We start from the raw sequence: 14,482 nt of genomic DNA on the forward strand, positions 1-14,482 counted from the left end.
AAAAATGCTGCATTAGCTTACTGCTAATGCAAACAGGACATTTCTTACTGCTGCAGTTTCACATTAAAAGCAACTGATGAAACACTGCTTGACTTTTATATCAGACAAAGGAAATATGATATCTATATAAGTAAGGTTAGCTTCATGACTATTGTTTATTTATAAAACAAGTGCATTCATAAAATGAAACACTGGTCATTTTCTGAATTTTTTCACAGTGAATCAGTTTGAAATAGATAACTGTGACCAAGCCAGAACTGGAGATAACATGTCTGTTTGACACAAACCTTTCTGGGTTTGGGTGGAGTGTGGAGATTATTATATTTATTTTTGCTTTGAACATAAACACTTTCCTCTCTTACTGGGGAAAGTGAGGTGTCAGTGACCATGTTGATGCCCTGATATTGATTTACATGCTGACTCAGTGAATGGGGTATTTAAATTATAGTAATTTATCTCAAAGTCTTTAGGTCTACCATGTGATTAAAAGAAGTTTTGTTAGATAATCCTGTCTGCTCCTCTTAAAGCACAATAATGAAGTGAAATTTCTGGGGCCTTATGTTAAAACCTGCATCATTACCTCATGTTAGGGGAATCATGGTGTTAAAATATTGATGTGCTTATATCTGCCAAAACAAAATAAAGTTTATGCATGATGAAGAATAACCTAAGAGTGACTGTTGTGAAACTGTAATGATAAAGATGAAAGCCAGGAAATGTGTTACGCTTTTCTCTCTTTCATAAACAGGTTTTCTGTTTACCATGACACTTGATGCACAATCTTGTAGACAGACCTTTAATTTAGATTAATGAGACATGAAAGCACAAGATAAACTGAAATAATAATTTGTGTCTAATCAAGATGCTGCTTATTAATACTCAATAATGTTCAGTGAATGAGTAAGTATTTGGTCAGTATGAGCATAAAGCTCATTTTTGTCACAGGAACCCCAACAACAGTGTTACTCAACTTGCTTTGATCAGGGGCCACTTTTGTAAAATGAGAACAGGCCAGAGGCCAGTAAATAAACAAACATTAATAATAACATTACTTATTAGATAAAATGAATATTACATGAACATTAAAAGGCCCATAATTCATCTGTCTTTGAAATTCTTTATTCACTAAACCTATTAACTAAACTAACTTGCTTGAAGGATTGACAAATCAGATATTTTACTGCATTTACAAACTGCAACTGTACTTTAGTTGTGCTTTGGTAACATTTGAAACAGGTTACAACATTAAACATAACTGGAACCTCTTCCATCCTACCAGGAACAGAAAGATCAGCATATTTAAACTCTTTTATGTAATACACATTTATGGTGTCAGAGTTATTCTCATTTCTGTATAACTTTTGCTCCTCTTCAGTTAATAATTACACTTTTCACAGCCTGAAAGTTCATCATGGAAATCAGCTTCTCTTTGTTACTAACAGTCTGATTTAGACCATCAGCCAACATTGGCATATCTGTCCCTCCTTCCTGGGAAAAACAGTGTGAACTAATTTTCATTGTGAATGAAAAATCAGTCAGAAGGCCACCTGGCAGCAACTGTGGGCCACAATTTGCCCAGTGGCTACAACTTGTGTATTACAGACAAATTAAGTCAGTTTTGTGAATGAGTGAGAAATGAGAAAAAAACAATGAGATATGTCTATCCTTTCGTTTCTTACAGACATTAACATTTACGTTGTTGTACGTACTGTTTACTATGTACTGCTATCTGTGTACTGAGTTGTACATACAGGTACTTTATGCATAGTACAGTGGCTAATTTTATATGAGCTGCAGTAGAAAGAGATTTTCAGAGTCAAACTAGTGAAGATTACCAGCAAGTCATGAGTCAAGAGAGCTTAGAATGAGTAAAATCACCTTGAAATATTTTCCCAGAAATGATCATTCTGAAAGCTGATCGAAACCAGCTGTAAAAGAAACCATAGATGAATGGATTGAGCATTGAATTTGACCATCCAAACCACCTTAATACAAATAACACAGGAAATGGTAAGGGGTACATCAGGAAAGTGTTTAAGTTCCAACAAAAAAAGAAAGGAGTCCAACAGATCAGAAAAACTCCCATCACAATAGCCAGAGTTTTGGTGGCCTTTCTCTCCATCTTACTTTCAGACTTTGTGCTCTGACAGGTTGTGTTCTGGATGCTGCGTGTCTGTTTCTGTGCAACTGTCAAAATCTTTAGGTAGATGCCACACGTTATGGTAGCTGGTAGGTAAAAATATAACATTTCTTGTAAATCAGCATGAAAGAAGCTAAGACCAAATAGAGTCCAGCTCATCAGGATCATGATCACAGTAACACAGAAATTTATTTTAGTTCTGTACCTCAGAGGCTGACACACAGCATAATATCTGTCAACAGAAATAAAGCACAAGTTCCAAATAGAAGATGAGCACAGATAGAAATCAAAACTTCTTAGTATACCACAAGAGCTTATCGTATACGGTAAGACAACATGAAGCAAAAGTGAAACCCCAACAAGCAGGTCACATCCAGCAAGAGAGAGGATGAGGAAGTTTGTAGGAGTGTGAAGCTGTTTGAAGTAAATGATGGAGGTTATTACAAGAAGGTTCCCACACATTATAAGAGATGATAAAGAACCAAGCAAAATGTGTAACAAATAAAAAGAGGTGATGGAAGTTAAATCTGCTGTTACAAAACAGACAATTCTTTCCTCAAAAACATGAGAAGAGCTGTTGACCAAAGGTTCCATGCATAAATGATTATTAATGGTCAGGTAACATTTGTAATAACATTCAGTATATAAATAAGATTAATTGTTTCTAGTTTTCTGTAGAGAAAGATTTTCAGTTAAGTTCAGTGCTCTGTGTGTTTCACACTGTGCCTGTTTGGTTTGTACATCTGTACTGATGGGAGCTCTTGGTCTGTGTCACTGAGCACTATATTGATCAGTTAGTCTTTAGAGCTGATTAGCATATCATGGTCAGGTGACCCTCTCAAAGGGATTCTCAATGTTGAACAATTAGTATTACACTTCTGTGAATTTGTACGACTCACAAGAGAGAGATTGAAATAAGAAATCAGAGCAACAAAGGCCAAGATTTCCAGACTTTTATCTATTAAAAAATGCTATTTTTTTTCCACATATATTACATATTACATATTAATCTCAAAAATAGTAATGCCTTACTTTACTTTATTACTCCCTGGAGAAAGTAACTAGTTATATTACTAGTTATATTACTAGTTACATTTTTTTCTGAATTACTCTATAATTGCCTTATCTTTCGAAAAGACAGCGATTCGGTAGAAAGAGGTAACATTTCTTCCACTACGTACGAGGCAACAAGCTTATTTATCTCGGATTTTGATGTTGGTAGTACTTTATGTTCAAATGAAAGTTTTTGCTGCTTGCGGGGCTGCTCGTTCATGTCACTCCGTCGTTACGCAACAAGCTTGATGTGTCTGTGCTGACGCTCCAGGTGCTTCTTTAAGTTGGAGGTAGAGTGTGCACTTCACCATCAAGTTATTTTCCTTCTGTTGAACATATTCAAAATAATGACTAAATCTCCACCCGTCGAAACTAGCTTTCTGCTGCTGGGAACCTTCCTCTGAAAAAGAGCTTGCCGTTGTTGACGCTTCCATTATTTTTCCATCTGTCTTTGCGGGTGCCGCTCTGCTGCCGGCTGCCGGGAGGTGTACAGGAGGACCAACAGCTACTCGTGCACCAAAGCATGCAACACCATCGGAGTGTTCTGGTCAGTCAATGAATAAAACAGATGACACTGAGCGTTTTCCGATGCAAAGAGATCTATCTCTGCCTGACCATAAATTCTCCATATGTGAGCCAGTACCTTCCTGTGGAGTTTCCATTTCTTGTAGCGAGTTTCGCCCCTGGACACCCGATCCTCTCCCCAGTTGACTATGCCCAGAATGTGCGCAGCTCTCAGCGATAACAGGTGTGAGCTGCTCCACACAATCAAACACGAGCAGATGGCGTGAACACATCCCTCCCTGTCTGTTGATATAGGCCACCACCATGGTATTGTCCGTTCTGACCAAAACATGCTGCCCTTTTAGGTTCCAGACAGTTTATGTGCATGCCATGGAGACTAATGTCTGACGGTGTCCATGATGCGTTGGGTTCAACTTTAGCGAGGCGAACCAGCTTTGAACCAGCCTCATGTACAAGCGGTCTAGTAGGACAACTGCCAGCGATGATGCCATCAGCCTCAGCAGCCTGAGGCACGTTCTGAATTTCAACATCGCTCCCCCAATGAAAAAGTGCCAGACAAGCCTGAAATGCTTCCACCTTTTCCTCTGAGATTTGAGCTATGATTGTGACTGAGTTCAGTGACAAACCTATGAATGTTTTGAGCTGGAACCAAAACACTCTTTTCCCAGTACACTGTAAAACCCAGAGCTGCCAGATGCAAGGTGAGCAGTCTGGCGTGTGCCTGAATTTCCTGGGTGACTGCGCCACCAGTAGCCAGTCATCTATATATGTCACCAGGCGCATGCCCCCCTCCCTCAGGGGTCCTATGGCAGCCTTGGTGCATTTCATAAACACCCGCAGGCTTAGTAAAAGGCCAAACGAGAGCACCAGATATTCATATGTTACGTCTTGAAAGACAAACCTGAGATATTGCCTGTGATAAACAGGGATGTGAAAATAAGTGTCCATCAGGTCTATAAATGTAAATCGGCTGGATGCACAAACTGAATCAGAACTGCATGCATAACCATCCTGAACATGTACTGTCTTAAGTATTTGTCCCGCCCAGCTTTCATTGGGACTAGGAAATTCCTCGAGTAGAAGCTACTCAGGCGGTCCCACCCAAATAGCTCCATTTTCCAGCAGCAACGCTATTTCGTCCTGCAAAATATCAGCCATTTCTGCTTGAGCCTGTGACTGCAACATCCTGTTGAATCAGGGTGGAGTGGACACAAACTGGAGCCTGTAACCCCTGCCTACACACTTCATTACCCAATCTGATGCCCCACATGTATGCCACTGTTTGGCTGGATCTCACAGCGGCCCAGGGGTGGCTCCACCGCAGCACCAGGCCGGACAGGCATAGTGGGCTGCGCAAGTACGGCGCACTTCATACTCACTGCAGCAGGCCGGCCCGCTTACTGCACCAAGTGGGGTTATGCCTTCCCCCTGTGGTGGCACATGAGTATACACAGCCCTGCTCTGTTCCCGTTTCATCTCTTTAACTTTGTTCATATTTTGTATGTTTTGTATGAACAAACAGGCCTGCACCCTTGGCTCATGGCCTGGATGTGCACAAGGCAATTTTAATGTGTTCACTGGGGTGCTTGACACTGCAGCACCACTAACTGAAACCGGCCTGTTGGCGGAGCTTGGTGACGTAGCAGGGGATGTGTCTGACTTGGGGGACGAATGCATCAGCCTCAGCAGCTTGTCCTTCCCCACTTACCTCTCCATCCCGCTGCAAGAGCTGTGTCTACTTCAACAAAAAGATCACTAAGCTGGAGTAGAGGATATCCACACTGGCTACTGCTCCGTGTCTGGTTGACGCCCCTGCTGCTCCAGCTGCTGGGTCCTTTTGGCCTTCCTCAGATGGCTGCTGGCGCCACTCCGCCCGCTGGATTCACTCTGCCAGCTGCTGCTGCTGCTACTCCTTCCACTGGCTCCACTCTGTTGCCACTCTGGGCACGGCTGCTGATCCTGCTGCAGTGGCCTTTCTACAGGATCCCTGGCTCCAGCTCGGAGCAAAGTCCAAAGCCCCAGTCAATTCTATTCCATCACAGCCAAAGCCCTGGGTCGCTATTGGCAAGCGCAAAAACATACTCACATACAAAACTACCACCTTTACCAACTCGCGCGACTGACTGAATGACAACTGATGGAGCAAAGACAGAGGCGATTTAAAGATTTGGCAGCAGCAAATTGACTGGCTATCGCGACAGTGGCAAAATCTGATTGGATAGTAAAGACGAAGGTGAACGCCCACAAACAGCTAATTAGAGGGAATAGGAGGAGAGAGACGGAGTAAAGGAAAGTTATGAATGAAGGTGGCGTAATAGAAGGTCTTCCTGATTGAACTTACGCTGAGCTTCATTTCTGTAAGTTTTTATTGAAGCCTAAAAAGTACTTACATAAAACACAAAAGATTTCTGAGCATTTATACCTCCAACCGCCACAGTGGTCACACAGACCGCAGGTGAAAAATGATACATTTCACAGGGTTGTTTTCCTGTGACTATGACTTTTTTTTAATTAGTTATTGTTTAGAATTCTATATTCTATATTAATATAGGGGAACAGTCTGAACAGAGCGAGACAGAGACACAGAGAGAGGGATACAGACACATGGAAACATGTGGTGGTAGTACTACACGTGAAACAGGAATTCTGAAAAAAGACAAACCCATGGAGGACGGCCCCTCTGCTACCAAAAAGTGAAAGGCCTCCTCCTTGCTGCTCCTGAGTTGGGGACAGTCTTTCACTGACACTGAAGGTGCAGTACAACCCAAGACCCCCTATGCCAGGGCTGAAGAAGAAATGGAAAGATACTGTAAAGCCCATGTCCACGAGATCACTTTTCCCCTCCTCTCTCGGCTGTCAAAGCGATACTTGTATATCCCAGGCACAAACATGTCTGCAGAGCAAGTTTTCTCCACCGCAGTAGATGTGATCACAGAAAGAAGTGCTCTTAAACCAGAACATGTGGATTAACTAGTGTTCTTACAGACAAACCTAAAGCTAAATATTCCTAAGTGCTGAGCTTTGAGTCATGTTTGTGATGTTTGGCACATTTAGAAAGTGCCTTGTGTCCAGTGCTGCTATTTGAAAACCTTTTTTTTTTTTTTCAGATTACAGCATTGCAGAATTTTCTTTTTTTTTTTTTTGAGGACTGACCATTTTCACACAATAAAATTTAGTCTAGGCCTATACTATATATTTCAGTTTACAGTTTTAACATTTTAATATTATGAACAAGTACAATACACTGTCTCAACTAGTAGTTCAATACGACCTGTCTGCTGTGTTCTGACTGATCATGATGTTTTACACATTCAGGAGAAGATGAAGAAATTGCTTGAACCCGCAGCTGGACTGCGGAAGTGTTTGTTTTGTTTTTTAACAGTGATGACGTGCTCTGTCTTAGAGCTGCTATTTGGAAACCTTATTTTGTATATTACTTGTTACAGCACACCTGTAATGCACTGCAGAAGGATTTATGATTTGTTCTGTGAGGTTGACCATTTTCACACAAATAATATAGGTTGTAGCCCGGCCCATATAATATATTCTGGTTTACAATTTAATTTAATGTTTAGAAATTCATGTTAAAATTTAAATTAGGGCTGCAGCTAACAATAATTTCCATCATTGATTAACCTGTCAATTACATTCTCAATTAATCAATCATAGATTTGGTTTGTAAAATGTCACAAAATGGTGAAAAATGTTGAGTACTGTTTCCCAAAGACCATGTTGATGTCCTCAAATGTCTCATGTGCAAAACACAAAGATATTCAGTAATGGGATTATATCTCTACCCTGGCATGGGACCTCGGGATCCCCCAGTCAGAGCTGGTTCATGTAGCCAGGGAACAGGATGTCTGGGCCTCCGTGCTGGAACTGTTACCCCCGTGACCCGATTTTGGATAAGGGCTTGATAGATAGATAGATAGATAGATAGATAGATTGATAGATTGATAGATAGATAATTATCATCATTAATTATGTAGCTCTGCTGGCTGAGGAGTGGGGAGATAGATGGTGCGGTAGAGACAGGAAGCAAAACGATCCAGTCAAGCTGCAAAGCTGCCTGGCTCCACTGGCCCACCTGAGCCAGGTGGAGGAGCAGTTATGTGGCTGTCCGTGCTCCTCCTTTTCCTCCTCTCCCACCTAATCCTCATCTCTGACCTGCTATGAAACAATTAGAAGGAGTTTATGAAGTTTGAAGTGTGCAAAATTACAGGATATATCCAACCAGCTCTGACAGAAGCACAGATACCTCATGCTGACTCGTCTGATAAACACAACCTGACAGCTGTGATCCTGTCCTGTGCGCACTTTGCAGGTCTGTTTAGCTTTAATAGGGTTTATAATCAAAACAATTATTTATTCTTCCTCATAACTGTGTTCATCTTTAAAGACACACATGCACACATGGCTGTTTAACATTAATGAAAGGTTTTCTGTGATTGTGGAGACGTGTGTGCACCACAACCAAGCACGACACACCCTCACACTTTTAAATTCAATATTTATAGTTCATTGCTGATAGAAAATGTTCAAATAACACTTTTCTAATCCACACTCCCGTGTGAGGAAGAGAATGAAGGTGTTTTGTGATTGTGAAGACGTCTGTGTGTTTCGGCGAAACCCGTTGGGTGCTATCTTGTGCTCAAAGACCACAGACTTTGTGCTTTGGCCAGGGTTTAGCTGGTTTAAAGTGCAAACGGTTTTTACTCCACGTGCCAAGCACAAGACAGCAAATGCCCCAGGCCACACCTTCATTTTGCCTTCATATTTAGACCTCCCGCCCTCAGCGGCACAGACCCGGCGCAAGTGCATTTGCTATCTTACACACATGGAAAAAATGGCACTTGTGCTGGTCTAAGATAGTAAAATCACTTGCGCCAGTGGTGCAACGGCTGTAAGATAGGGCCCTTGGTCTTGGAAGTTTGGCCATCCAGTCTGTGTTTTTTGTTTTTTGTTTTTTTCTGGACTTGGAGAACCAAGAACAAAGTGCTCTGGGGATTACTGTAGATGGTACTGCAGGAGTATAGTGCACCATGACTGTTGCTAGAAGTCCTCCTGTCCTTATGTGTGAGGTAACTTGAGTGAAGTCCTTGTCTGAGAGGACTGTGTCTTTATTATTGGCAAGTCATCAGTTAACCAATTCACTAATTCTATTTGTGTTACGCGTGACTAGGATTGCTGCAGCATCAACTGTAATGCAGAAGTTGCATCGGACTGTTGTGGTTAACAAGTAGCTGAGCCAGAGGGCCAAAGGGCAAAGATTTGATTCATCCTTAGATCTTCTTGACAATCCTCACCTATTTTCATGAGCTTGGGGTAGTGACCAAAAGACTGAGGTACCAGATACAAGCAGCCAAAATGAGTTGTGTTGGGTGGTTGGGCTTACCCTTGGATAGATGTATGTTTTGGATCACAGACATCTGGCAGAGCCTTGGAGTTGAGTTGCTACTCCTTTGTGATCAGAGGAGCAAATTAACATTATCTGGACATGTCCATCTGGTGAGAGATTACAGGGTAGACCTAGAACACACTGGAAAAATTATTTGTCTCATCTGGTTTGGGAATGCCTTAGGACCCCATAGGAAGAGCTGGAAAGCCTTGCTGAGGACGGTGACTTCTAGATTACCTTCTTTACCCTGCCTTGCTCAGTTCAGACTCTTGAAAATTGTGCAGACAGTAGATAGATAGAAGTTGGCAGCAGATGGAAAAGTTTCATTGTTTTTCTGTTTAAAGTTTGTTGTTGTTTGTGTTCAGGTTCTATCTGCTAATTACTTGAGGTTTTACTGGTTAATTTAACATTTGAAATTGTACACTGGAGATTCAGCACATGCACAAGGATTTACTCATCATATTGTCTTCAAGTAAATGTCACCCTGTGTAAATGAGCCCTGAGTAATAGGTGTAATGCCATGGTTCAGTGGCACAGAGACCAAGGCCTCCCATCAAAACAGATGAACAAGCCAACTGGCATGGTATGAAACATACAGAGAAATGTTTTCTCTACATAAAACAAGCTCCTGTTAATTGTCTCCATTTAAGGCATGTTATTGGTGTTTGATGGAAGCAAAGACAAAACAGACAATGTTCAGCTATCCAGAAGAGTTGCTGAGTTTGCATTTGTTATGTATGTCAAAATATGTTGGATATGAAAATGTTATTAATAAATTGTGCTTTCTTGCAGTTAACAATCAAGTCACCTCCTATGAAATGATAATACCAACAGTGGCCCATTTTTCATTGTTGTTTCTTAACCTCTCTTTTTGATCCCCAATAGATGACTGAAGCAGGTACAAAAAAATCCTTCATTACAAACAATGAACAATTCCACAATAATTGTATAAGGCAAACAGCAATGAGGGCAGTATGAGGGCAGGTGGCTATTTCTTAGTGGGGTACTTGGCTCAGAAGGTGGACTGAACAAATATTTACTATGGGTTGACCATTACCAAAAGCATAGTCTCACTGCAACTAAAAATAGAGTAAACAGTCATTTAAAGCAACTGTTTCAAAAAGTAAAGAGTTGAAACAGCCCCACACTACTACCTCATCATCTGTCTTGCTGTACCAGACCTACTTGTTGGAGTTTTGCCTTTTGGTGTGATACCAGATACAATAAACTCTTGTTGATCTCTATCTGTGCTCATCTTCTGTTTGGAACTGTATTTCTATTGACAGATATTATGCTGTGTGTCAGCCTCTGAGGTACAGAACTAAAACAAATCTCTTTGTTATTGTGATCATGATCTTGCTGAGCTGGACTACGTCTCCTCTTAGCTTCTAAATTACAGGTTGACAAGATATTTTTGCTTTTTACCTCTGAGCTATCATAATGTCTTTAATCTACCTAAAGATTTTGATTGTGGCACAGAGACAGACACGCAGCATCCAGAACACAACCTGTCAGAGCACAAAGTCTGAAAGTAAGATGGAGAGAAAGGCGACTAAAACTCTGGCTATTGTGATGGGAGTTTTTCTGATCTGTTGGACTCCTTTCTTTCTTTGTTGATTTTTGAGGAAGTTCAAAGTACTATTTTCAATGCTTTTGCATCTAGGTGTCTTGCATGGATAAGTTCAATACTCAATCCTTTTGTCTATCCTTTTTTTTCTGCTGGTTTCAATCAGCTTCCAGAATGATTCATTCAGTTCATTTGACTCATTACTTGGTAGTCATCATCAATAGTTTGGCTCTGAAGATTTACATCTCCTTCTACTGCAAATTTTTGTCACTATTGAGCTCTGCACCCAGGTCAATGGGAAGAAATGGTGTATCACATGAGAAAAATTGGATAATTTCAAAGTGGCAGGTGGTGTCCCTTGACCATGATATGCTAATGAGTCCAGAATAACAACTCTGATCCAATATACTGCTCAGGGACACAGACCAAGAGCTCCCATCAGTACAGATGTACAAACTAAATCAGCATGGTGTCAAACACACAGAGCACTAAAAGTAAGTTAACTCTTATCTCTGCACAGGAAACAAGAAGCTATTCATTTTATTGGTTTAATAATAATGTTGTAAATGTGACATCTCTTTTAATGATCATTTATGCATGGACTTTTCTGTCAACTTTTTTTTCAATGAGTCTGACTATGATTTTTGGGAAAAAGGTCTCTGTTTTGTATTAAGCACAACAGCAGTCACTACCACCACCACCACCACTTCTTTATTATGTATCATTGTTGGCTCTTTATCATTTCTTATCATATGTGGCAACATTCTTGTAATAACCTCCATCATTTACTTCAAACAGCTCCACACTCCTACAAACTTCTTCATCCTCTCTCTTGCAGTAGCTGACCTGCTTGTTGGGGTTTTACTTTTGTCTTATGGCGTGATACCGACAACAATGAGCTCTTGTTGGGTACAAGACCAATTTGATCTCTATCTGTGTGCATGTTCTGTGTGGAACTTGTGCTTCATTTCTGTTGACAGATATTATGCTGTGTGTCAGCCTCTGAGGTACAGAACTAAAATAAATGTCTGTGTTACTGTGATCATGATCCTGATGAGCTGGACTCTATCTGCTCTTAGCCTCTCAATTGTAGGTTTACAAGATGTTTTTTGTTTTTTTCTCCCAGCTATCATAATGTGTGCCATCTACCTAAAGATTTTGATTGTGGCACAGAGACAGGCACGCAGCATCCAGAACACAACCTGTCAGAGAACAAAGTCTGAAAGTAAGATGGAGAGAAAGGCGACTAAAACTCTGGCTATTGTGATGGGAGTTTTTCTGATCAGTTGGACTCCTTTCTTTATTTGTTGGATCTTAGAAATTTTCATTTCTTACAAAATACCATTTGCTATGCGTTCTGCATTTAGGTGTCTTGGATGGTCAAATTCAATGCTCAATCCATTCATCTATGGTTTCTTTTACAGCTGGTTTCGATCAGCTTTCAGAATGATCATTTCTGGGAAAATATTTCAAGGTGATTTTACTCATTCTAAGCTCTCTTGACTCATGACTTGAGGTGTTGAAATGTTTGAGATGGTAACCATTACTAGTTTTGCACTGAAGAGTTCTTTCTTATATCAACTGTACTATACATAAAGTATCTGCATGTACAACTCAGTGCACAGATAGAGGTGTATTGTAAACACTTTGTCTGGTAATCACAATGTCAATGTGTCAAAATAAATGCAGGATACACATATCTCATTTTTGACTTAGTTTCTGTATGCATTCAGTATGTGCATGCATTCAGATGAGTACATCTCTGAATTTTTGTCTTAATGTAGAAAAGATCTTTCTCTCACAGTAGTTTTCATTTAATGTCTTCAACATTTGTTCTGGCTGCAGGTGGAAACAGAATTAAGAAATAGATGGAAGTTTAATCAGTGTGAATAATCAGCTCAGATCAAATAAAACAGTATAATGAATAGACCTTGTTCATTTACAGTAAAAATCATTTTGGCAGTAAGTTACACATTGTCCACAACATTATGAAGACTCACACAAGAAAGGTAACCTTTTTATCTTATGGTCCAAAACAGCTGAAGTGAAAGAATGTGGGTTACTTTTGTCTCTGTCTTTCCCTGTTCAGTGTCTTTAGATAACACATTTATGAATATATACTCAAAAATCCACTACAGTACAACCACTTTTTATGCAAGTTAATAAATTCTTATTCTCTGCTTTGACACTTATGAAGATGCTGTGAATCCAAGACTAAACAGAGAAAATGTCCACTTTCATGGCCTATGATGATCATAGTCATTTATGTTGTCCACACTGCTGTTTGTGTCTTAACATCAATGAGTCATGAAGTGGACACTTGGCTTGCCATTGGGAGACAATTTGATTTGAATTCCTAAAACAACACAGGCAGTTTTTTTTTGTTTGTTTGTGTGTGTGTGCGTGTCTCTGTGTGTGTATTAATATTTCCAGCATATTCGCTTTACCTTATCAGTCTTCAGCTGTCACACATCTACCCATTCTCTATACAGCTGTAAGTATGTTGCAGCTGGATTTAGGTTCATGTGCATCTGGTTATGGTGAGGTGAAGAGAAATTAAATACTCAGATACAACATCTGTCTTTGTTCTTATTTCAGAGAATGATTTATTACTTGTAACAAGAACCTCCATGTACATCTGGGGAAGAAGCACATGAGACTGAAGCAAAATTGTGTATATAGCAGTTTATACAATTGAACATAACTCTTTGTTATAAAGGTACAGGTTTAACAGCAAGGTCAGAGCACACAGTCTACGGCACAGCTGGTCTCCAGTCTCTCTGAGAATCTCTTAACATAACTGTTCTCTATTTCCTGTACTTCTCTTCACTTGGTGTGAACAAGGCCACACTCTTCTCCCCGACCTTTACATGTTCACTGTCCAGACCTGGCAACAGTTGACATGCAGTTAATACACTTGTACAAATTGAATACTTTTACACATAAGGTGTCCAATTCTCACTGACAGAGAGAAAAAGGACTGACTCATTTCCAGGATATTATCTATGCCACTGGCTCTGGTGTGTAATTTGGCCTGTGTAATTTGCACTTATGTGGCTTGGATGGTCAAATTCAATGTTCAACCCATTCATCTATGCTTTCTTTTACAGCTGGTTTCAGTAATCATCACTAGTTTGGCTCTGAAGATCGCTTTCTACTGCAGCTCATATAAAATTTGCCACTGTACTATGCATTAAGTATCTGTATGTACAACTCAGTACACAGTAAACGGTACATACAATAATCTCAATGTAAATGACTATCGATAATCACAGGATCCACATATCTCATATTTTTCCTCATTTCTTACTGTATGTATTCAGTCATAGATGCTGCATAATGATTGCAGGAGTACAGCTCTGAAGTTCTCTGTGAATAAAACTTGAGGAATTATTGAATGCCGATTCATCAGTTGTTGTGACTTCAAATGAAAACAAAAAGAAATAGAATAAAGTTTGATCACTCTCAGTCATGAACAGAATAACTAAAAAGTCCTTCCTCTGCTGTAACATTTAAATCAGCTGACAACAAGTGGCATATTGTCCATAATATTGTGTAGATTTTAATGATGAGAGACAACTTGTAGTTTTCACAGTACAATCATAGCTCAAGTAAAGAATGGTGGATTACTTTTGTCTCTGATCAGATACAGAACTTATGCATCACTTTTTTCGTGCAGGTTAATAATTTCTCATTCTGCCTGTCCATTCGAACTTACAAAGATTCTGTGAATCCAAGAGTAAACAGATAAATCATCTGATTTTCCAGCTCATGATGACCATGACCATTTATACATTGT

The 14,482-nt window shown here is 40.0% G+C and overlaps 1 protein-coding gene across 1 annotated transcript; it reads left to right on the forward strand.

Annotated features, from left to right (window-relative positions):
- Positions 1-5,569: 5,569 nt before the first annotated feature.
- On the forward strand, positions 5,570-12,186 carry LOC146313991 (trace amine-associated receptor 1-like). The gene is made up of 2 exons (XM_084737036.1): positions 5,570-5,739; positions 11,358-12,186. The coding sequence occupies exons 1-2, from the start codon at positions 5,570-5,572 to the stop codon at positions 12,184-12,186; spliced, it is 999 nt and encodes a 332-aa protein (XP_084593162.1).
- Positions 12,187-14,482: the final 2,296 nt, after the last annotated feature.

Source organism: Lutjanus erythropterus, chromosome 15 (genome assembly GCF_056507025.1).
Source record: "Lutjanus erythropterus isolate fLutEry1 chromosome 15, fLutEry1.hap2, whole genome shotgun sequence".
Taxonomy (NCBI): domain Eukaryota; kingdom Metazoa; phylum Chordata; class Actinopteri; order Lutjaniformes; family Lutjanidae; genus Lutjanus; species Lutjanus erythropterus.